General features: G+C 39.2%; 1 protein-coding gene and 1 long non-coding RNA gene across 5 annotated transcripts; one reads left to right on the top strand and one right to left on the bottom strand.

Moving 5' to 3' along the window:
* Window positions 1–342: 342 nt before the first annotated feature.
* LOC117594936 lies at window positions 343–18474 on the top strand. The gene is made up of 3 exons (XR_004576216.1): window positions 343–379; window positions 2805–2961; window positions 18381–18474. It is a non-coding gene; the product is annotated as an uncharacterized LOC117594936 (long non-coding RNA).
* On the bottom strand, window positions 9481–22789 carry LOC105029728 (CMRF35-like molecule 3). 4 transcript variants are annotated; one of them, XM_034294565.1, is made up of 6 exons: window positions 22687–22789; window positions 22174–22488; window positions 11008–11178; window positions 10836–10895; window positions 10403–10560; window positions 9481–10092 (listed from the first exon to the last, which is right to left on the bottom strand). In XM_034294565.1, the coding sequence occupies exons 1-6, from the start codon at window positions 22721–22723 to the stop codon at window positions 9841–9843; spliced, it is 993 nt and encodes a 330-aa protein (XP_034150456.1). In that variant the 5' UTR covers window positions 22724–22789; the 3' UTR covers window positions 9481–9840. The 4 variants fall into 4 exon arrangements, with proteins under 4 accessions (XP_034150456.1, XP_034150455.1, XP_034150454.1 ...); XM_034294564.1 differs by having other exon boundaries at window positions 10860–10895; window positions 22636–22789; XM_034294563.1 differs by having other exon boundaries at window positions 22636–22789.
* Between the last annotated feature and the right edge of the window lie 349 nt (window positions 22790–23138).

Raw genomic sequence — 23138 nt, forward strand, 5'->3', positions numbered from 1 at the left:
CCATTTTGAGCCCATGCCCACTCTGTACCCCTGTTGCCCATTTGTAACCCATGTGGGCCCCACATAAACGTGTTGGCTGGGACAGGTCAGGGTCTAACACAGGGAGGTGGAGCTACAGGTCAGCTTCTAACACATGGAGGCGGAGCTACAGGTCAGATTCTCACACATGGAGGCGGAGCTACAGGTCAGATTCTAACACATGGAGGCGGATTTACAGGTCAAGTTCTAACACACGGAGGCAAAGCTACATGTCAGGGTCTAACACCACTAATACAGAGACAGGTCAAGGCTAGATGTCTCATATCAACATAGATCTGTTATGTTGTGGATGAGGGTTTTGGTGGGGGGGTCTTAAGGTGTTGTGTTGAGGGTTTGGTAGGTGGAGTTTTGGGATGATGAAAATGCATGGACGACTGGCCCAGTAGATAACATTGAGATCTCCTCCATTTATAGATCAGCAACAGGAGGAGTCCCAACACCAACACAGCCAGACTTACACACACCATGATGACCAATGGAATTCCTAGAAATACAAATATCAGAAACACCATGATGACCACTGGAGTACCTAGAAATACAAATACCAGGAACACCATGATGACTGAATAAAAAATAAAAAAAGAGCTTACATAAAGTGAGCAGAGTAACTCTGGCAACAGAAGCCACTGTGCTTCATGGCTCGTAACCTCAAGTGTTGGGTCACTTCCTTTTGGGCTCTGAACGTGTCATATCGCTTTGGCAAAATAACTTCTGCTACTTTTGACACACAGATATAAAATGCATAAAAATTACCAGCAGTCTCTGTAACATTAGAGTTCAAAATAATGCCTGAAGGAAAAAGACTAATGAAGAATAATTGGCAACACATAAAAAGTAATAAATACATGATTGCCTTATTAATTGTTATTTCTAAGAGGAGAGATTCATCAAACCTTCTCCTGATGAAGAGAGACCATGGATGTTTGTATATGTCAGAAATGTTATGGAGCATTCTGAGGATGTTGCTAAGAGGTTTGGTACTGTTGTAGACTTGTTAGATGTTGTTGAGAGGTTTGGGAGTGTTGTAGGGTTGTCAGATGTTGTTGAGAGGTTAGGGAGTTTTGTAGAGTTGTCAGATGTTGTTGAGAGGTTAGGGAGTGTTGTAGAGTTGTCAGATGTTGTTGAGAGGTTAGGGAGTGTTGTAGAGTTGTCAGATGTTGTTGAGAGGTTTGGGAGTGTTGTGGAGACATGAGGTCTGGGGTTGACAGGATATATAGCTGTTTGTGTGAACAAAGTTTGAGTCAACACAAATAGTGTATCATCTAGGTTTTCATCTCATCTGAAATAATTCAGGATGAATAGTAAGTCAAGAATAATACATAATACAACCAATTTATATTAACACAAAACTTAACATTTCTTGTATTGAATACCATTTTATTTTAATAGTTAACACACCATCTGGAACAGTCAGATACATCTCTTGGTATGAGACCTTTACAGATCTCTCCACTCCACACCAATATGTCCCAGAGTCTGACTTCTTCAGGTCCTTAATGATCACAAAAAAGACTCCATCTCCATTATCAGTTATACTGTATTCAGGTTGAGCAGTACCTAGAATTACAAATACACGACTCACACACATTAGAATAACCACTGTAGTAACTATAACTGCAAATGCCAGACTCATATACACCGTGTTCATCACTGGAGTACCTAGAACTACACATACCAGACTCACATAGACCAGGGTGACCACTCTTTGGGAGCATTGAGGTTTAATGAAATGCTTCAGAAAAATGTTTGCAAAATGCAGATTTATGCAGATAATAAATATATTCATCTGGAAGATGTGACTTAGTTACTACAGTGACATGTCTTCATTCTTACCACTGGAAAAACATATTTTAGCCGAAATGCAAAAAAAAGAAACTTGAATCGGTTCACTTTCATCAAACATGGGTCTGAGAGTTGTATCAAACAAAATGGCAAAACACAGAAACAATTTTATCGTGAATCTGAATGGTGAAGGTTTCTTAATAAAACTCAAGGTGAAGGCAAGTTGAAATATGTTGTTGTGTCGCAGCTCTTGTCAGTAATTCTAGAATATTCAGGGCAGCTTCAGAGAGGAGTAAACAACTGAATCTGGGGGATCTGCAAGTAGAGTAGGTTGGATTCACATCCTCTATGTGGGAGTCCACAGTTGTTTCCTATTTATCCATCACCAGTGTTTTAACAGGAAGATGTTTCTGAAACACTCTCACTTCCTTTACTGAAGCTCCTCCCTCCAACCCCTCTCCCTCTCTGCCACTTAATTTTAATGGCTTTATTTGCATGGGAAATATCCTAACATGGCTAAAGCAAGTGGAAAATGAGAAAGTACTAATAAACACAATATCAAAGAAACATCTATGAAAACATTTAGGACGCAAATGTGTCATAATTATAAAGACATTTCAGAGGTTGTATTATCGGTAATGTTTAAGTTTGTAACAATGTGTGAATTCAGTCATGATGACAAGGGAAAATGTGATGAACACTGAAAATAATTCAAACTGGCTGAATGTTAGTGAGGAAACCTTGGGTAAAGACGCATAAATGTGCAGATTAAGTTATTCACATTCAAAATCTTTTTTCCATTAAACGTAAATGTAACCCATCCTCCAAAACCTAACCCTGTACTAAACCTAACCCTATGTAGTAAACCAAACCCTATGTACTAAACCTAACCCTAAGTAGTAAACCTAACCCTATGTAGTAAATCAAACCCTATGTACTAAACCTAACCCTAAGTAGTAAACCTAACCCCTAGGGTTTGGTAGGTGGAGTCTTGAGGTGCTGTGTTGAGGGTTTGGTAGATGGAGTCTTGAGGTGCTGTGTTGAGGGTATGGTAGATGGAGTCATTAGGTGCTGTGTTGAGGGTATGGTAGATGGAGTCATTAGGTGCTGTGTTGAGGGTTTGGTAGGTGGAGTCTTGAGGTGCCATGTATTTGGTTTGGTGGGTGGAGTATTTCGTTACTATGGTGAAGTGTTAGTTGGTGTAATCTTGGGTGGATGAGAGTGGATTGATGACTGGCCCTGTGGAAAACACTGACATGTTATAAACACAAATGTGTGTGAGTGTGTGTTTGACACACATCTATGTTTACATTCATATGAGGAACAGAAATTGTTAGCTAAAATAGAATTTCCAGCTTAGGGTTTGAGTTTAGGGAAAAACCTATAATTGTACACAGTGTTAATAGAGGGATTAGAATTGGGATCAATATTAAGGTTATGATTATGTTTAAGTCTAACATGTTTCTAATATCAGGTTTAGGCATTGGGGTTTAGAGTGAAGGTTAGGGTTAAGTCATATGTAACCATAGAGTTTATGTTACTGAGAATTAGATTTAGGATTTGGCTTCAGGGAATAATAAGGAATCATTTCATGTTGTGTGTCTGTGCATAAATACACCAGGGGGTTACTCACTTGATGATTTCCTGACTCCTTTATAGATCAATAACAGGATGAGTCCAAACACCAACACAGCCAGACTCACACAGACCATGATGACCACTGGAGTACCTAGAACTACAAATACCAGACTCACACAGACCATGATGACCGCTGGAATACCTGGAAATACAAATACCAGACTCACACACCATGATGACCACTGGAGCACCTAGAACTACACATACCAGACACACACACAATCATGACCTCTTCAATACTACAAACATGAGAGAACAAGATTATTAACCTGTTCTAGATAAAGTTCCACAACAAATGTCTCCAGATATCAGAAATGTTGTGTAGAGGTTTGCTGATGTAGCCAGGTGGTATGGGAGCTTTGTGGAGACATGACGTCTGGGTTTGATTGTTGAGAGTGTAGTGGTGGGTGGAGCTGTGTGAGAATAAAGTAGGTGTCAACAGAAGTACTGTAACTGAGAGAATCATCCTACCTGGTTTAGATGATGAGAATCCAGAGAGGTTTGAAATGGTTGTGGAGACATGAATTCTGGGGGTTGATTTTGTTGTGGGGATGTTAGAAGTTGTAGAGAGGTTTGGGAGCCTTGTGGAGACATGAGGTTTGTGGTTGATAGTTGAGCGTGTAGGAGTGGGTGGAGCTGTGTGAGAATAAAGTAGGTGTTAACAGAAGTACTGTAACATCTATGTTTTAATATCATAGAAAATAGTTCAGGAAGTCCCCCACAAATAATACATATAACTGCATATAATAATAAAATAATACAGTAATTATTTCTTAACATTAAACTTACCATCAGTAATAATACATTCCAATTTATATCAACAATAAAATGTCCATCAGTAATATTACATACCAATTTATATTATCAGTAACATTTCCATCAGTAATATTGCATACTAATCTATCTGTCAGTAATGAATACATACCAATATATATTTTAATCGTAAACGTACTCAGAAATCCTATATAACAAGAAATATTAACAGCATACTGTCCATCAGTTAGAATACACACCAATTTAAATTAACAGTAAACCTGCCATCAGTAAAACTACACAGCAATTTGAATTAACAGTAAAAGTTCCATCTTTTATACTACATGCAAATTCATTTTAACAGTAAACTTACCATCAGTAACTGTCAGATACACCTCTTGGTATGTGTCCACACCAACTCTCTCCACTCCACACTTGTATGTCCCAGAGTCTGACTTCTTCAGGTCCTTGATGGTCACAGTGACGACTCCATTTCCATTGTCTTCTATACTGTATCTGCCTTGATTTACATTCCTGCTCCCTTTAGTTTCAACCAGAATATCTTCACCAGAACACGTCTCCTTACAGAAGTACTTGTTGTTGGTTGAAGCCCATGAGAATAAACAGGGGAAAGTGACATGTCCTCCTACAACCCTCTTAAAGTGATTAACAGCCACAGCAGACAGAGCTATGAAACAAGAAGATATGGTATAATCACAACAGATACATTAACCTGAGATAATGTTTCCACCTGCTCATTTTACTTTATCCCTGTTCACAACCATTCAAAACGGCATCACATCAGTTATTTGAATGTGGATGGATATAATGTACAGTACATTGAAAAACAACATCTAGACTAAATAACATCTAAACCCAGACAGACAGACTCACCTGAGAGAAGACAGCAAGAGACAACATGGAGGATATTCATTCTACAACAGTTATTCAACATTCACACAGTCTGTACTGTTACTATACTATTACTATACTACTACTATACTAGTACTACACTATTACTATACTACCATCTCATCTTGCTAGGCTTTAAGTATTTTCTATTAATTTCTTTGTTATTAAACTCATTTCTCTCTGTCACAATTTCTTGTAGCTCTTAATGTCTCTGTCTGGCCCTCTCTTGTCCTGCGAGTCTGAGAGAGGGAGATGATGATGCTTGTAGAGTGTGAAGTGACCTCAGTCCACATGTCCTGTGGTGAGAAACTGGTTCAGTAGCTGTGGATGACAACATGATAAAACTGTTAATATAAACTCAGCTAACAGGTATCTTGACTGTTCTGAAGTAAAACTGTCTTGTATTGAGTATCAATTAATCTATATCTTCATAATGTCTATCAAATATAATAGATCCAAATACTATGGTGAGTTAATTAATTCAATATCCCTCCGTTCAAACTCTCTCCATTTATCAATGATGTTCTCGTATAAATATAACAGGGAACCCAACTAAACTGAACCAATAGTACCTCAATGTCTCCCTCTACTGTATTATATTATTCCACAAGGACAAATGTACAGTTATTCTAACTGTCACCAGGTGGAAATGGGACCAGTTCTTCTTGGATCCAGTGGATCCAGTTGACATAGGCAGGCACCAAGGCACCAAGAACAAGTACAATCATTTTTTAAGTCCCTATATTTCATGCTGGCAAAACTATTCCAATTTCTCTATGATTATGAAACAATGTGCAGATTATCAACAGATGGTATAAGGTCGGTCTCGTCCAGCCGGTAACTGACCGTCTGTTTCCACTCTGGCGCTGGGCTCCTGCGGCCTGTTGTTCTTTTTGGAGGAGGAAGTCCTCCCTGATGAGTGGGTTCTGCTCCATGTCATTAAGGGCCACATTGGGGAAGGCAACTACAGCTACCTGCAGCTGAACCACGACGGCAGGATCGTCCTACACATGCGCAGCCTCAAGAAGGATGCATTTACGGCCACCCGTTGCACCGGGAGAGTTTGACATGAGGGTGTCGGCCTTTGTGCTTTTACATTCGTATGAAGTTGAGCTGAGCGTATTATTTGAACTCTGGCCTCCGTGATCTGGACAAAAAATGTATTCTGGCCAAAGGGTGGAAAATGTAAGGAATATTTTTCAATGATACTTTTTTTCATAAATCAATTGGTCTTCTTTTGATTACTGTCAATCCACCATTTGGCTGAGTCTTACCTCTGTGAAATGATTGAATCAAACCACTAGTCAAGGACATATGAGTGAGTTTCATATTGTGGGTTACGCATTTAATTGGGGATGACCAATTTACCTGGATCTAAGTGATAACAGAATATTTGAAATGGAGGCAACAGGAACTTCCTTAAAAACTGTTATTATCTGTCATGGTGCGGTGAGCAGCAGCGCTACCGTGCCATAGTTTCTCAGTTCCCATACCTCACAAACACATCCCGGACTGTCACATGTTTCCAATCTTCCACACCAGGTCTCAATCTAGCTAATTTATATGTGTATGAATGTTTCCCCTCTGCTCCCCACATTGTGGCTCATTGTTCTTGTTGTGTTTGGATGTTGTGTGTGTTGCCGTTATTGTAAGTACTTGTACCATTTCATATTGTCGTTTTTTGCTGCTTTAGTCAGCCCTTTGCTTTGTGTTTTTGTGCTCGGTGTTTTGTTTATTTCTTGTTAAATTAAAGAATCCACACCGACTACCCCTGCCTGCACCTGGTTCCTTGTTCAAGCAACACTGCACTACACAACCTGTTGTGACATTATCTATTCTAATTTGCGTTTCCATTTGAAAATATTTGCTCCCGTATGTGCCTAAGGAACAAGACCTAGGTCTGAATTACACAACTAAATGTCAGTAGAGCTGTGAGCAGAAATGTTAGACAATGCCTTTTGGTCAGTAAGTTATTGGGTGAATTGCAATGCATCTCAAGCCAACTGAGTTATTTTTTTACATTTTCAAATAAAGAAGTAATTTTTTGCAAAATATGTAAAAATAGTTCCTTCTATTTCCCTAAAAATAGTACAAAGAAAACATATCAAATATTGAAACAGAAATTTTATTGTTTTTGGAAAAATACATGCCCATTTAAAATTTTATGCCAGCAACACATTTCAAAAAAGTCAGGACAGGGTCATCTTTACCACTGTGTTGCATCACCTGGTCTTTTAACAATACTCTAAGAGTTTGGGAACTGAGGAGACCAACTGCAGTAGTTTTGAAATTGAAATGTTTTCCCATTCTTGCTTGTATAGCATTTCAGCCGCTCAACAGTTCAGGGTTTCCTTTGTCGTATTTTTCATTTTCTATAGCGCCAAATGTCTTTAATGGGTGATAGGTCTGGACTGCAGGCAGGCCAGTTTAGCACCCAGACTCTTATTCTGGAGTCATGCTGTTAATATGTGCAGAATGTGGTTTGGTATTGTCTTGCTGAAATAAGCAAAGCCTTTCCTGAAAAAGATGTAGTCTGGATGGCAGCATATGTTGATCAAAAACCTGTATATATTGTTCAGCATTAATGGTGCCTTCACAGATGTTCATGTCACCCATGCCATGTGCAATAATGCACCCCCATACCATCAGGAATGCTAGCTTGTGAAATGTGAGCTGATAAGAAGTCATATGGTCCCTCTTTTCTTTAGTCATAGAGGACACGGCGTCCATGAATCCCAAAAGTAATTTCACATTTTGATTCTTCAGACTCCAGGACTGTTTTTGACTTCGCGTCAGTTCATCTTAAATGAGCTTGGGCTTAGAGAAGGTGGTGGCAGTTCTGGATCTTGTTTATATAGGCTTTCTTCTTTGCATGGTAGAGTTTTAACTTGGGGATGCAGCGATGTACTGTGTTCACAGAAAATGATTTTCGGAAGTATGTCAGAATCGTGTCTGTTTTTAATAAAGTGCCGTTTGAGGGCCCGAAAATCACGGCCATCCAATATTGGTTTTCAGCCTTGCATACTGAGATTTCTCCACATTCTCTGAATCTTTTAATGATTATTATGTACCGTGGGTGATGAGACCATCAATCTCTTTGCTATGTTTTCTTTGCATTCTATTGTTCTTTACATTTTATGCAGCATCTCAACTATTTTGGAAACGGGTTTTACATGAAAATATTATGTATTTTTTGCAGATTTCATTTAATTGTCATCCGTCTGTAAACATCTGCTTTAAAACCATGCTACCGGTATGAAAGACAGTAACATGCCGAGACCCAGAAAACGGAGACAGAACAGGTGTAGCTGCCATCAGTCAGATTTAGTTGAAGTAAATTTAATAGTTTGAGTTAACAATATGAATAATCTTCCTTTTTTAACAAGATAATATTTTGATAAGTAAGAACATGTTTATTTACCAGCCTGGTATTTCAATAGCGGAACCAATATTCCTGTGCTAGTGGGTCGGGTTATTAGTATAATTGGTTGCTAAGCGTTACCACTGGAGGCAGAGCACCTGTGAACATTCTATAGAGAATATCATAGGTTATGTTGCTGTATGGAAATATTAATGAAGAGTGGAATTCTTTAAGTGCAATGCTGGAAGTTCCGTTCTTACTCCTCTTAATTTAACGCAGCCAATGAGGAATGCTAACTACATTTCTATACTGACCTTAGTTATTGGATATGCAAATGTGTTAGCTAATTTCTATTATGCTAGCAAAATAAATGTGATATGCTACATACATTTTTGTAAATGGATTGTATGTTTTATTTTGTGTTGTAAGATTTATTTTAATGATTATTCTCTATGAGATCTAGTTCTTATGGCATGTTCACGGCATGGATGTGCGAACAAACACCTGTAATCAAAAGAACGTCTTGTGTTCATGATTTATCCTGAGGGGAGTAATAACAGGTGATTCGTGTCCTGATGAGCAATTAATTAAAGCAAATTGAAGCAGGGTAACACTGACAAGCAGTAACATTTTAAGTAACTATCTACTAACCCCAATCCTTGCCCTAACCTTTATCCTAATCTTGACCCTAAAACCTATTCTAAACCTACCTGTAACCTAACCCTTTCAAGCAGTTGCTTATTAACAGTTTGTAGAACATTTGTTTATAGTGTTGCTATATATTGAACAGCTACAGATGGAAATTGGGACCATAAAGATAAAGTGAAACTAAACATAAAATGCATTATGCTCTTGTCCATAATAATCTCCTCATGGTGGGTATTATACAACCACAGGATGTTGTCTAAAGTGCTGGTGCAATGACCAGGGAGGAACATTTACTGCTGAACAGAACAGATTGGTGAAGTTGAAAATGCCACAGCAACACATCAATCTTGATTTGTATACGGTACGTGGTACATTTTATAAATTCACTATGTCTTAACTCTGATTTACATTTGCAACATTACAATTGGTGGAAAAACATTACTGCTGGTAAAATATGAATACATGCCATCGGTGGAAAACTTTCCAGAAGATCTTCACTTTGTGCTTACAACATACAGAGTGACAGAAGTGTAGATAGATGTAAGATCCATTAGGTCCACTTGATGTTGAGGTGATTAAGGAGGTTCTACATTAGAATATTAAGGGTGTAGAATAGATGGAACCATCCTGAGTTCTACTGGCTGTTGGAGTGAATAAGGAGGTTCTAGAATATTTAGGCAGTAGAATAGATGGACACATCCTGAGTTCTACTGGCTGTTGGAGGTTCCAGAATCATTGCATTGCTGCACAGAGGAGTAGACAGTAGCATCTGGGGGATCTGCAGGAGAGCAGATTGTGTTGATGTGATCTTTAGGGAAGTCCACAGTAGAGTAGCATGTATTTATATCTTGGGTACAGTCAGTGTCAGCAGGGTTGGTTGTAGAGGAGGAAGAGATGATTTCAGGGAGTGTTTCAGTTTGTCCATCTTCCTCTCTGATCTCATCGTACAAACAAACAGTCTGCATAGAGAACCAAAGATAACATTTAGACATTGTCAGAAATGGAAAGACATTTAAAGTCCACTAGGGGGAGATGTAAGTCAACACACACAACCCTTCAATCAGGGGAATTGAACTCTTACAAGTACAGGATCCTGTCTTTTCTACCTGATTATTTTTTGCACATACATGCCATGAGAAAGTATCTCTCTTTCTCTCTGTCATATACACACACACACACACACACACAAAAACACACACACACAAACACACAAACACATCTCACAAAGATTCAAAAATCCCACTCTCCTGTCCTCCCCATTTCACTCACCTCTCCACTAGGGGTGGTATTGGCGTTATTGCAGACAGGTTGAAGTGGTTTTGGTCTCTTGCTTCCTCTCCTCTTTATGTAGAACAGGACCAGTATGAGTCCTAACACAATCACCATGACTACCAGACCAGTACTGATCCACATTAGGAGGGAAAGCACTGGACAAGGCAAACAGAGAGAGAGAGAGAGACAGAGAGACAGAGAGAGAGAGCCAGACAGAGAGAGAGAGATGGACAGATGATGGACAGAAAAGTTGTGATTATGAATGGGACTACAGATAGAAAGCAGAGTAACCCTGGCAAGAGAAGTCACTGTGCTTCTTGGCTCAGAACCTCAAGTGTTGAGTCACTTCCTGTTGGGCTCTGAAGTTGTCATATCGCCTTGAGAACATAACACTGCCAAGACATTATAACTTCTGCTAATTTTGACTCACTGACATGAAATGCATAAACATTACCAGCACTCCCTGTACCATTAGAGTATGAAGTAGTACCTGAAGGAGAGAGAAAGACTAATAAAGAATAATTGGAAACACAAATTGTAATAAATACATGATTGCCTTAAACTTATTGTATGTCCACAGTAAGAGGAGAGATTCATCACACCTTCTCCTGATGAAGAGAGACCATGGATGTTTGTAAATGTCAGAAGCGTTGTATGTATATCCAAGGATGTTGCTGAGAGGTTTGGTACTGTTGCAGAGTTGTTAGATGTTGTTGAGAGGTTTGGGAGTGTTGTGGAGACATGAGGTCTAGGGTTGACAGTTGGGTTTATAACTGTGTGTGTGAACAAAGTTTGTGTCAACACAAATACTGTAAGAAATAATTCAGGATAAATAGTAAGTCATAATAAATACTAAATAATACAACCAATTTATATTAACAGTAAACTTACCATCTGTAACTGTCAGATGCACCTCTTGGTATGAGTCTGGGCCAAATCTACCTACTCCACACTTGTATGTCCCAGAGTCTGACTTCTTTAGGTTCGTGATGATCACAAAAAAGACTCCATTTCCATGGTCTTCTATTCTGTATCTACCTTGAGTTACATTCCTGTTCCCTTTAGTTTCAACCAGAATATCTTCACCAGAACACGGATCCTTGCAGAAGTACTTGTTGTTGTTCTCTGCCAATATGAATGAACAGGGGAAAGTGACGTATCCTCCTTCTACCTCCTCCTTAATGGAAGATGAAGCCTCAACACACAGACCTGTAAAACAAGACAGAGTCACAACACAGAGATACACTGACCTGCTGTATAACCCTGTACATGTTTTACTATAAACATCCCTAATCTATTCAAAACACCAACATACTTTAGAGATACACTGACCTGCTGTATAACCCTGTACATGTTTTACTATAAACATCCCTAATCTATTCAAAACACCAACATACTTTAGAGATACACTGACCTGCTGTATAACCCTGTACATGTTTTACTATAAACATCCCTAATCTATTCAAAACACCAACATATGTTCAGTGCATTAATACACAGAAAATGAAACTCTGAACTGTAAAACATTCTGTCTTCATACGGACAAAATACGCACAGTATCAGACAGACAGATACAGTATCAGACAGACAGGCAGACACAGACTCACCAGAGAGGAGACAGCAGGAGATAACATGGAGGATATTCATTCTGGACAGTTACTCCTCAGTTACTATCCTTTTGTGCATCAGTGTTACTACTATTACTGTTACTACTAAACTATTACCACACTACCAACGTGTTGCTTCAGATAACAGGTTTACAACAACTCCCCTGTCAGCTATTTTACATCCAACTAAACCATCACCAGTTGTTTGACTGCAGGATGTTTCTGAAATGATCTCTTCCTTTTTAAAGCTCCTCCCTGACAACCTTATTTTTCTCTCTCTCTCCCTCAGTGTCTCTCGCTTTCTGTTTCTCTTGCTGTCTTTTTATCGCTTTGTCGCATTTTTCTGACATTTAATGAGACTTGGGAAAAGGAGAAGAGGAAGAATGCATGAGAATGTAAGAGTCCTGTGGACTCTTAAGGCAGGGTTCTATTGGTCAACACTCCCTGCTGTGGACCCTTAAGGCAGGGTTCTATTGGTCAACACTCCCTCCTGTGGACTCTTAAGGCAGGGTTCTATTGGTCAACACTCCCTCCTGTGGACTCTTAAGGCAGGGTTCTATTGGTCAACACCCCCTCCTGTGGACTCTTAAGGCAGGGTTCTATTGGTCAACACTCCCTCCTGTGGACTCTTAAGGCAGGGTTCTATTGGTCAACACGTCCTCCTGTGGACTCTTAAGGCAGGGTTCTATTGGTCAACACTCCCTCCTGTGGACTCTTAAGGCAGGGTTCTATTGGTCAACACTCCCTCCTGTGGACTTTTAAGGCAGGGTTCTTTTGGTCAACACCCCCTCCTGTGGACTCTTAAGGCAGGGTTCTATTGGTCAACACCCCCTCCTGTGGACTCTTAAGGCAGGGTTCTATTGGTCAACACTCCCTCCTGTGGACTCTTAAGGCAGGGTTCTATTGGTCAACACTCCCTCCTGTGGACTCTTAAGGCAGGGTTCTATTGGTCAACACTCCCTCCTGTGGACTCTTAAGGCAGGGTTCTATTGGTCAACACTCCCTCCTGTGGACTTTTAAGGCAGGGTTCTTTTGGTCAACACCCCCTCCTGTGGACTCTTAAGGCAGGGTTCTTTTGGTCAACACCCCCTCCTGTGGACTCTTAAGGCAGGGTTCTATTGGTCAACACGTCCTCCTGTGGAGTCTTAAGGCAGGGTTCTATTGGTCAACACTCCCTCCTGTGGACTCTTAAGGCAGGGTTCTTTTGGTCAACACCCCCTCCTGTGGACTCTTAAGGCAGGGTTCTATTGGTCAACACTCCCTCCTGTGGACTTTTAAGGCAGGGTTCTATTGGTCAACACTCCCTCCTGTGGACTTTTAAGGCAGGGTTGCAGCCCAAATATTATAATGATTGTTTACAAAATGTTCAACTCTGAGTATATTCTATACTCCTCAGGTTGATCACAGAACTACAAATACAAGACTCACATAGAACACAATGACCACTCTTTAGGAGCATTGGGTTTTAATGAAATGCTTCAGAAAAATGTTCATAAAATGCAGATTTATGCAGAAAATAAATACATACATTTGTTAGATGTGACTTAGTTACTACTGTGTTGTCTTCATTCTTACCACTGAAAAAACATGTTTTTGCCAAAATGCAAAAAACAATTGCATAAATATTTACAACTTGAATTGGTTAACTTTCATCAAATATGGGTCTGAAAGTTGTATCAAACACAATGTCAAAACACAGAAGTTGTTTCAATGTGAATCTGAATGGTAAAGATGTCTTAGTAAAACTCAAGGTGAAGGTAAAGTGAAACATGTTGTTGGGTCTCAGCTCTTTTCAGTTCATCTGGAGTGAATGAGGTGATTCTAGAATATTCAGGGCAGCTTCAGAGAGGAGTAAACAACTGAATCTGGAGGATCTGCAGTAGAGTAGGTTGGATTCACATAATATATGTGAGAGTCCACAGTAGAATAGCATGGGACTATATCATCTTTGGGACAACTGGCTTCAGCATCAATAACACTGTGAGGGTTACATGTGACTCGTATAGCAGAGTAGATTACAGAGTCATCAGGAGAGTTGACAACAGAGATGACTGAAGGGATGAATGAAGGGATGACTGAAGGGACGACTGAAGGGACGACTGACGGGACGACTGACGGGACGACTGACGGGACGACTGACTGGACGACTGACGGGACGACTGAAGGGATTGTGTCTGTCTGTCGGTCTGCCCCTCTGATCTCCTGGTACAAACAGGTAGAGAACCAATGAAACAGTTACATGGTCAGTTACGGGACGAATGGTGAAAATGTGACCCTGAATAAATGTCCTCCAGAAACAGATCACCATTTCCTGAATTTGGATCAAAGCCAAATCTGAGATCAGCAGACAATCACCACCTTCTATCCTGAAACCATTTGATGCTGTGATTGTATTTTCTGTTAGAAGTGACGATGCGCCTCTCTCATCACATATATTTATTTACATAAAACGAATGTCCCTCATCAAAGGGTGAAAAACAAATGTTAGTACGAGAACACAGGATTGGTTACCATTGGTTCTGAACCAGGTAGAACCACCTTCACTCTTCTTGCCCTCTAGAAGTTGAAAAGAATCCACATTGACATTCCTGTAATTTCGGGGTGAGGGGTTGACACCAACGTTCCCCCCAAATCCATGTCCCTGCTTGAATGCCTCAAACCCTTGAATTAAGCTGGCTCTCTGATTGACGTTTTGCTTTGAAGAAAACAGCATCTGTTTGTAATGGATGGTTGTGTGTGTGTGTGTGTGTGTGTATTTGTGTGTGTGTGTTGTTACTTTGTTTTTGTTTTTAGTACCGCTACTTCTCATCCTATATACAAACGTGGTTTATCCTGTGTTCTGTGTGGATTATTAAGAAGAAAATTAATTCTTCATAACTTGCCTGTTCAAATAAAGGTAAAACCGTGTTGTAATACTTGAATGGTTCAAACCACGCAGTAATTCTTGAATGGTTCAAAACATTCTGTAATTATTTAAAAGTGCAAACCATTCTATAATTATTTAAAGGTGCAAACCATGCTGTCAATATTTAATGGTTCAAACAATTTTGTAATTCTTTAATATCTCATTCAATATTTTTTATTTAAAAAAATTAAAGCTATCTTTACTTTAAAACCCCATAGTGATTGTTTCAACATCACATCCTAAGAGCTAGAACCTTTATCCCCACACCCGTCCACTAGGGGCAGTGTCGGTGTTGGAGGAGAGTGGATGTGCTGATTTCCTGATTCTTCTTCTCTGTCTGTAGAACAGGAGTAGAGCCAGTCCTCCCACTGTCACCATGACTACCAGACCAACACCGATCCACACCAGTTTGTTGACAGGGTCTGTAATGTGACAAAGAGACAGACACAGATAGGACATAGAGTTGGAGAGAGAGAGAAGTATTGACACTGGTTCAATGCATGAACAGTTAGAAATGGGTTAATTGCTTCTAGAACAACCATTACATATCACATTACTGTATAGTGCAATGCCAACTGAATCACGTCCAGAAATTGAAACTGAGAATAGCAATATTAAAAAAACAAAATAATGTATGTTTGATATCTTCACTATTTCCATCAGTCCAGTGGGTATTTGTTTAGCAGCCAATCATCTCTGTGCTACAGAAACAGGACTCAACAACAGCCTCTAGCTGGATTACAATTTAACCAAAAAAAATACTGTTTCTTATAGATTTGTATGATTAAAAGACCTGAAAACTGAACTGAAAGAACTGAAATTCCCGAAATTCTAATCTCAATATCAATGGAATTTGGTGGGAAAGGTCAAAGAAATCAGGAATAAATCTATTTAAATCATTAATTTCCACCAGAATAAGCATCTTATTTGTTGCTCTCAAAGATGAGAGTATTGTCCTACCTGGTTTTGATGATGAGTTTCCAGAGAGGTCTGACAATGTTGCAGAGAGGTTTGGGAGAGTTGTGGAGGCATGAGGTCTGGGGGTTGATTTTGTTGTGGGGATGTTAAATGTTGTAGAGAGGTTTGGGAGCGTTGTGGAGACATGAGGTCTGTAGTTGATTGTTGAGGGTGTAGGAGTGGGTGGAGCTGTGTGAGAATAAAGTAGGTGTCAACAGAATTATAGAAGTAATATCATAGGAAATAAGTCTCCCCACAAATAATCCATACAACAAAATATAATAATAGAAAAATACAGTAAATGTTACATAACATTAAAAATGAACAGTAAACTAACAATCTGTAATATTACATAACATTTTATTTTGTTCAGTAAACTAATCATCAGTAATAATATATAGTAATTTCTACTAACAGTTTACCGTCCATCAGTAATACAACATACCAATTTATATAAACAGTAAACTAACCATCTGTGATAACACATACCAATTAATATTATCAGAAACATTTACCAAAAGCAATATTATATGTCAATTTATATTAACAGTAAACTTACCAACAGTAACTGTCAGATGCACCTTTTGGTATGTGTCCACACCAACTCTCTCCACTCCACACCAGTATGTCCCAGAGTCTGACTTCTTCAGGTCCTTGATGGTCACAGTGACGACTCCATTTCCATAGTCTTCTATACTGTATCTACCTTGAGTTACCTTCCTGTTCTTTTTAGTTGTAACCAGAATATCTTCACCAGAACACATCTTCTTACAGAAGTACTTGTTGTTGGTTGAAGCCCATGAGAATGAACAGGAGAAAGTGACATGTCCTCCTACAACCTTATTAGTGGAAGGTGAAGCCACAGCAGACAGAGCTATGAAACAAGAGAATAATCAGACACATTACAACACATTAATGATTTTATATTGGATTGACTTAATGTATATTGAAAAAAACATCTAGACAAAATAATATCTAAACACAGACAGACAGACTCACCTGAGAGGAAACAACAGGAGACATGGAGGATATTCATTCTACAACAGTTACTCTACTTTCACTCTGTCTATACTATTATTATACTATTACTATACTACCACCAGTTATTATACTGTTACAGTCACTATACTAGTACTATATTACCACCAGTTATTGTACTATCACAGTCACTATACTAGTACTATACTACCAACTCATCTTCCTTGGTTTTAATGTTTCCTTTTATAAAGTAAGTGGTTTGTCAGAAAGATGTTTCTGAAATTATCCCTCTTCCTGTATTGAAGCTCCTCCCTCCAGTGACATGCCCTTTCACTCTCCTCATCACTCCGCCTCTATTAATTTAATTTTAAGGCTTTATTTGAATGAGAAATGTCACTACATGGCTAAAGCAAGAGGAAAAAGAGAAAGATCTAACAAACACAATACCAAACAATAAAGACATTTCAGATGTTGTGTTATCGGTAGTGTTTAAGTTTGTAGTTTGTGTGAATTAAGTCAAGATGACAAGGGTGAAAGTGATGCACATTGAAAATGATTCAGACTGGCTGAATGTTAGACTTCTTAACCACAGCAGAACTCAGTCGATTTGTTTACTGTGTCCCAAATGACATCCTATTCCCTGCACAGTGCCCTACATCACCCCAGGACCTGTAGAGAACACAGTCAGCTGTGGGTCAAAATTACACCCTTGTTCCCTACTGTACATTGTTTCAGAGAGGCCTCATCACAGCTGATGAAGAACTATGATAACTGTCAAGTTCCCTCTTCTATAGTAACCATGTTTATTTCAGGGAGCAGTCGGAAATATCGATGATACATGGATGGTAGTCAATGAAGAAATTATAGCATACATAGAGTGGGTAATCCAAACAGTTTCTCCCACAACAGCATTATGCATTTTGTAATTTCATTTTGAGAAATAATGAAAGACCTCAAGGCTTCTGCCCGTTATTTAATGACACAGACCACCCTGGGTCTATGATGAAATACAGATATCTGAGGGTGGTTGGGTGTGAAAAATGTCAACTTCTCTGTTCTAAAGTTAACAGGTTTGTTTTAGCCGAGGAGATACACATTCAAGGCGATAGCAATATAGCTCAAATTTACATTGTTCTATTTAATTAAAATGTTAAATTACAGTAATCTACCGTTAACAATAATTGGAGGGTATGGCGCATGATGATCTTTAATTGCTGTAAATGTTACAGCGCCAACATGATTCATGACATTAAATACAATCCCTATGTGTAACACTGAAAAAGTGAGTCTTTTATTCCTTCAGGAATTTAGGTGTCATGGAAAATGGATGACATAGTAAAACACTTGATGATGTAGTACACAGAAAATTAGTACCTGTATTTGCTTGTGCGCAGTATTTTTTTTTTTTGAAGACTTATACATTGGGTATGTTTTTTTTTGGATGAAAGTTTGGTAAGTGGAGTCTTGAGGTGTTGTGTTGAGGGTTTGGTAGGTGGAGTCTTAAAATGTTGTGTTGAGGATTTGGCAGGTGGAGTCTTGAGGTGTTGTGTTGAGGGTTTGGTAGGTGGAGTCTTGAGGTGTTGTGTTGAGGGTTTGGTAGGTGGAGTCTTGAGGTGTTGTGCTGAGGGTTTGGTAGGTGGAGTCTTGAGGTGTTGTGTTGAGGGTTTGGTAGGTGGAGTCTTGAGGTGTTGTGTTGAGGGTCTGGTAGGTGGAGTCTTGAGGTGTTGTGTTGAGGGTTTGGTAGGTGGAGTCTTGAGGTGTTGTGTTGAGGGTTTGGTAGGTGGAGTCTTGAGGTGTTGTGTTGAGGGTTTGGTAGGTGGAGTCTTGAGGTGTTGTGTTGAGGATTTGGTAGGTGGAGTCTTGAGGTGTTGTGTTGAGGGTTTGGTAGGTAGAGTCTTGAGGTGTTGTGTTGAGGGTTTGGTAGGTGGAGTCTTAAAATGTTGTGTTGAGGATTTGGTAGGTGGAGTCTTGAGGTGTTGTGTTGAGGGTTTGGTAGGTGGAGTCTTGAGGTGTTGTGTTGAGGGTTTGGTAGGTGGAGTCTTGAGGTGTTGTGCTGAGGGTTTGGTAGGTGGAGTCTTGAGGTGTTGTGTTGAGGGTTTGGTAGGTGGAGTCTTGAGGTGTTGTGTTGAGGGTCTGGTAGGTGGAGTCTTGAGGTGTTGTGTTGAGGGTTTGGTAGGTGGAGTCTTGAGGTGTTGTGTTGAGGGTTTGGTAGGTGGAGTCTTGAGGTGTTGTGTTGAGGGTTTGGTAGGTGGAGTCTTGAGGTGTTGTGTTGAGGGTTTGGTAGGTGGAGTCTTGAGGTGTTGTGTTGAGGGTTTGGTAGGTAGAGTCTTGAGGTGTTGTGTTGAGGGTTTGGTAGGTAGAGTCTTGAGGTGTTGTGTTAAGGGTTTGGTAGGTGGAGTCTTGAGGTGTTGTGTTGAGGGTTTGGTAGGTGGAGTCTTGAGGTATTGTGTTGAAGGTTTGGTAGGTGGAGTCTTGAGGTGTTGTGCTGAGGGTTTGGTAGGTGGAGTCTTGAGGTGTTGTGTTGAGGGTTTGGTAGGTGGAGTCTTGAGGTGTTGTGTTGAGGGTTTTGTAGGTGGAGTCTTGAGGTGTTGTGTTGAGGGTTTGGTAGGTGGAGTCTTGGGTTACTATGGTGAGGTGTTGGTAGGTGGAGTCTTGGGTTGATGAGACTGGATTGGTGATTGGCCCTGTGGAACATTAATATGTTATGAACAATATTTTGTGTGTGTCTATATGTGTGTGTGTTTGATCCACATCTTTATCTACATTTATGTGGGGATCTGAAATAGTTTTTCAGGTCTCCACTAGTTTAAATGCAATTTCCAACTTAGGGGTTGAGTTTAGGGAAAACCCTATAATTGTACAAAGTGTTAATAGAGGGATTAGAATTAGGATCAATATTACATTTATGATTAGGTTTAAGTCTAACATGTTTCTAATATCAGGTTTAGGCATTGGGGTTAAGAATGAAGGATAGGGATTAAGTCATATGTAACCATAGAGTTTATGTTACTGAGAGTTAGATTTCGGATTTGGCTTCAGGGAATAATAAGGTATAATTTAATGTTGTGTGTCTGTACATAAATACTCTAGGGGGTTACTCACTTGATTTCCTGACTGTCCTCCATTTATAGATCACTAACAGGATGAGTCCCAACACCAACACAGCCAGACTCACACAGAACACGATGACCACTGGAGTACCTAGAACTACAAATACCAGACTCACACAGACCATGATGACCACTGGTGTACCTAGAAATACAAATACCAGACTCACACAGACCATGATAACCACTGGAGTACCTAGAAATACAAATACCAGACTCACACAGACCATGATAACCACTGGAGTACCTAGAAATACAAATACCAGACTCACACAGACCATGATGACCACTGGAGTACCTAGAACTACAAATTCCAGACTCATATACCACTGTGACCACCTCAGCACCTAGATCTACAACTACCAGACAACAACCTTATTAACCTGCTCTGGATGAAGTTCCACAACAAATGTCTCCATTTATCAGAAATGTTGTGTAAACGTTTGCTGATGTTGCCAGATGTTGTGGTAGAGTTCTGAAGACATGACCTCTGGGGTGGGTAGTTGAGAGTGAAGTAGTGTGTGGAGCTGTGTGAGAATAAATTAGGTGTCAACAGAAATACTGTAACATCTATGTTTTCATGTCATAGAAAAAAAAGTCAGGAAGTCTCCCCACAAATAATAATAATTACTACATGTAATAATAAAATACTAAATCAAATATGACTTAATAATAAACATTAACAGTAAATTCACCATCCGTAAACTCACCTACATGCATTTTATATTAACAGTATATCTGTCATACTATCAGTACTTTACAACTCTGTTTCCAAATAAATTGTGACGCTCCGTATACTGTACATAGAAACAGAATGCAACGATGTGTACATCAATTAAACCTTATATTCAATTCAAAATAGTACAAAAACATCATATTAAATGTTGAAATTGAGATAGTTTATTGTTTCTTTAAAAATATATACCCAGTTTGAATTTGATAGCAGCAACACGTTTCAAAAAGTTGGGACAGAGCCGACAAAAGACTGGAAAAGTTTTGTAAGGCTAAAAATCTAAACCTGGTGGAACATCTCACAACTAATTAGGTCAATTGGCAACAGGTCAGTAACATGATTGTGTGTCAAACATAATTCCAGAGAGGATGCATCTTTCAGAAGAAAAGATAGGGAGCGGTTCATCACTCTGTGAAAGACTGTGCAGGCAAATAGTGTAACAATATAAGAACGTTTCTCAATGTAAAATTGCAAAGAGTTTGGGGATCTCATCATCTACGGTATTTAACAGCATTTAAAAATTCAAAGAATCCGGAGAAATCTCTGTACGCAAGGGACAAGCACAAAAACCAATAATGGATGGCTGTGATTTTCTTGCCCTCATTGCAATAAAAAACAGATACGATTCTGTAGTTAACAAGTTGAGTATAAACGAGATCCAGTACTGCCACCACCTTCTTTGGGCTTGGGCTCATTTAAGATGGACTGAGGAAAAGTGCAAAACTTTCCTGGTGTCTGACAAATCAAAATGTGAAATTATTTTTTGGGAATCATGGACATCGCTTCCTCTGGACTAAAGAGAGCAGGGACCATCCGGCTTCTTATCAGCACACAGTTAAAAAACCTGCATCCGTGATGTCATGGGTGTGCATTAGTGCACATGGCATGGGTGACTTGCACATCTGTGAAGGCACCATTATTGGTAAACAATATATACTGGTTTTGGAGCAACATATGCTGCCATCCAGACAACGTCAGTTTCAGGAAAGGCCTTGCGTATTTTAAGAAGAAAAGGCCAAACCACATTCTGCACGTATTTCAACAGCATGACTCTGTAGTAAAAGAGTCCGGGTGCTAAATTGGCCTGCTTACAGTCCAGACCTGCCATCCAATGAAAACATTTGGAGCATTATGAAACAAAAAATACAACAAAGGAAAATCTGAACAGTTCAGCATCTGAAATCATAAATCATTTCACTTTAAAAACTAAAGCAAATTAGTATCCTCATTTCCCAAATGCTTAGAGAGTGTTGTTAAAAGAAGAGGTGATGCAACCCAGCGGTAAGCAGTTTCAACATTTGAAACATTGACTTTGTACTATTTTCTATTAAATACAGGAATAAATTATTTGCACATCATTGCATTGTGTTTTTACTTGCATTTTATACAGTTTCCCAACGTTTTTGGAAATTGGTTGTATACTAACAGTAAACTCACCATCAGTAATATTACATACCAATTTATATTAACAGTAAACTTACCATCTGTAACTGTCAGATGCACCTCTTGGTATGAGTCCTTTATAGATCTCTCCACTCCACACCAGTATGTCCCAGAGTCTGACTTCTTCAGGTCCTTGATGGTCACAGTGACGACTCCATTTCCATCGTCTTCTATACTGTATCTACCTTGAGTTACATTCCTGCTCCCTTTAGTTTCAACCAGAATATCTTCAACAGAACACGGCTCCTTGCAGAAGTACTTGTTGTTGGTTGAAGCCCATGAGAATGAACAGGGGAAAGTGACGTGACCTCCAACAACCTTATTAGTGGAAGGTGAAGCCACAGCAAACAGAACTATGAAACAAGACAGTTTATAATCACAACAGAGACATTACCCTGAGATAATGTGTAAACCTACACGTCTTACTTCACACCTACTCACATCCATTCAAAATAGCGACACATCAACAATCTTAATTTGGATTGAAATAATTTACTTACAAACAAAACATACAGACAAAATAATATCTGAAGACAATAGACAGATCTCACTTGAGAGCAGACAGCAGTAGATAAGGAGCGTCTTCATTCTACACCAGTTATTATTCTTTCACACTCCGACTTTTATAATTTTTTTATTGTTTCCAATTGAGCCTTCAACAGTGGTTTGTCAGATAGATGTTTCTGAAATTATCCCTCTTCCTGTACTGAAGCTCCTCCCTCCCCTGACCTGCCCCTTCACTCTCCTCATCGCTCTGCCTCAATTGATTTAATTTATATTTGAATGAGAAAAATGAGAAAATGAGAAAATAGCTAAAGCAAGAGGAAAAAGAGAAAGATCTAATTAACACAAAAACAAAGAATATAGACATTTCAGAGGTTGTTTTATCGGTAATGTTTAAGTTTGTAACAATGTGTGAATGAAGTCACAGTGACAGGAGAAAAAGTGCTGCACATTGAAAATGGATCAAACTGGTTGAATGTTAGACTTCTAAACAACAGCA

This window comes from Esox lucius, chromosome 9, assembly GCF_011004845.1.
Source record: "Esox lucius isolate fEsoLuc1 chromosome 9, fEsoLuc1.pri, whole genome shotgun sequence".
NCBI classification, from domain to species: domain Eukaryota; kingdom Metazoa; phylum Chordata; class Actinopteri; order Esociformes; family Esocidae; genus Esox; species Esox lucius.

Coding starts and splice junctions, on each gene's coding strand:
- LOC105029728 (XM_034294563.1), bottom strand. CDS start 22,723: ATGAAGACGCTCCTTATCTACTGCTGTCTGCTCTCAAGTGAGATCTGT. Junction 11,179..22,173: donor GCATCTGACAGTTACAGATG/GTAAGTTTACTG, acceptor TCACACACACAG/TTATAAACCCAACTGTCAAC. Junction 10,896..11,007: donor TCTCTCTTCATCAGGAGAAG/GTGTGATGAATC, acceptor TCTCTCCTTCAG/GTACTACTTCATACTCTAAT.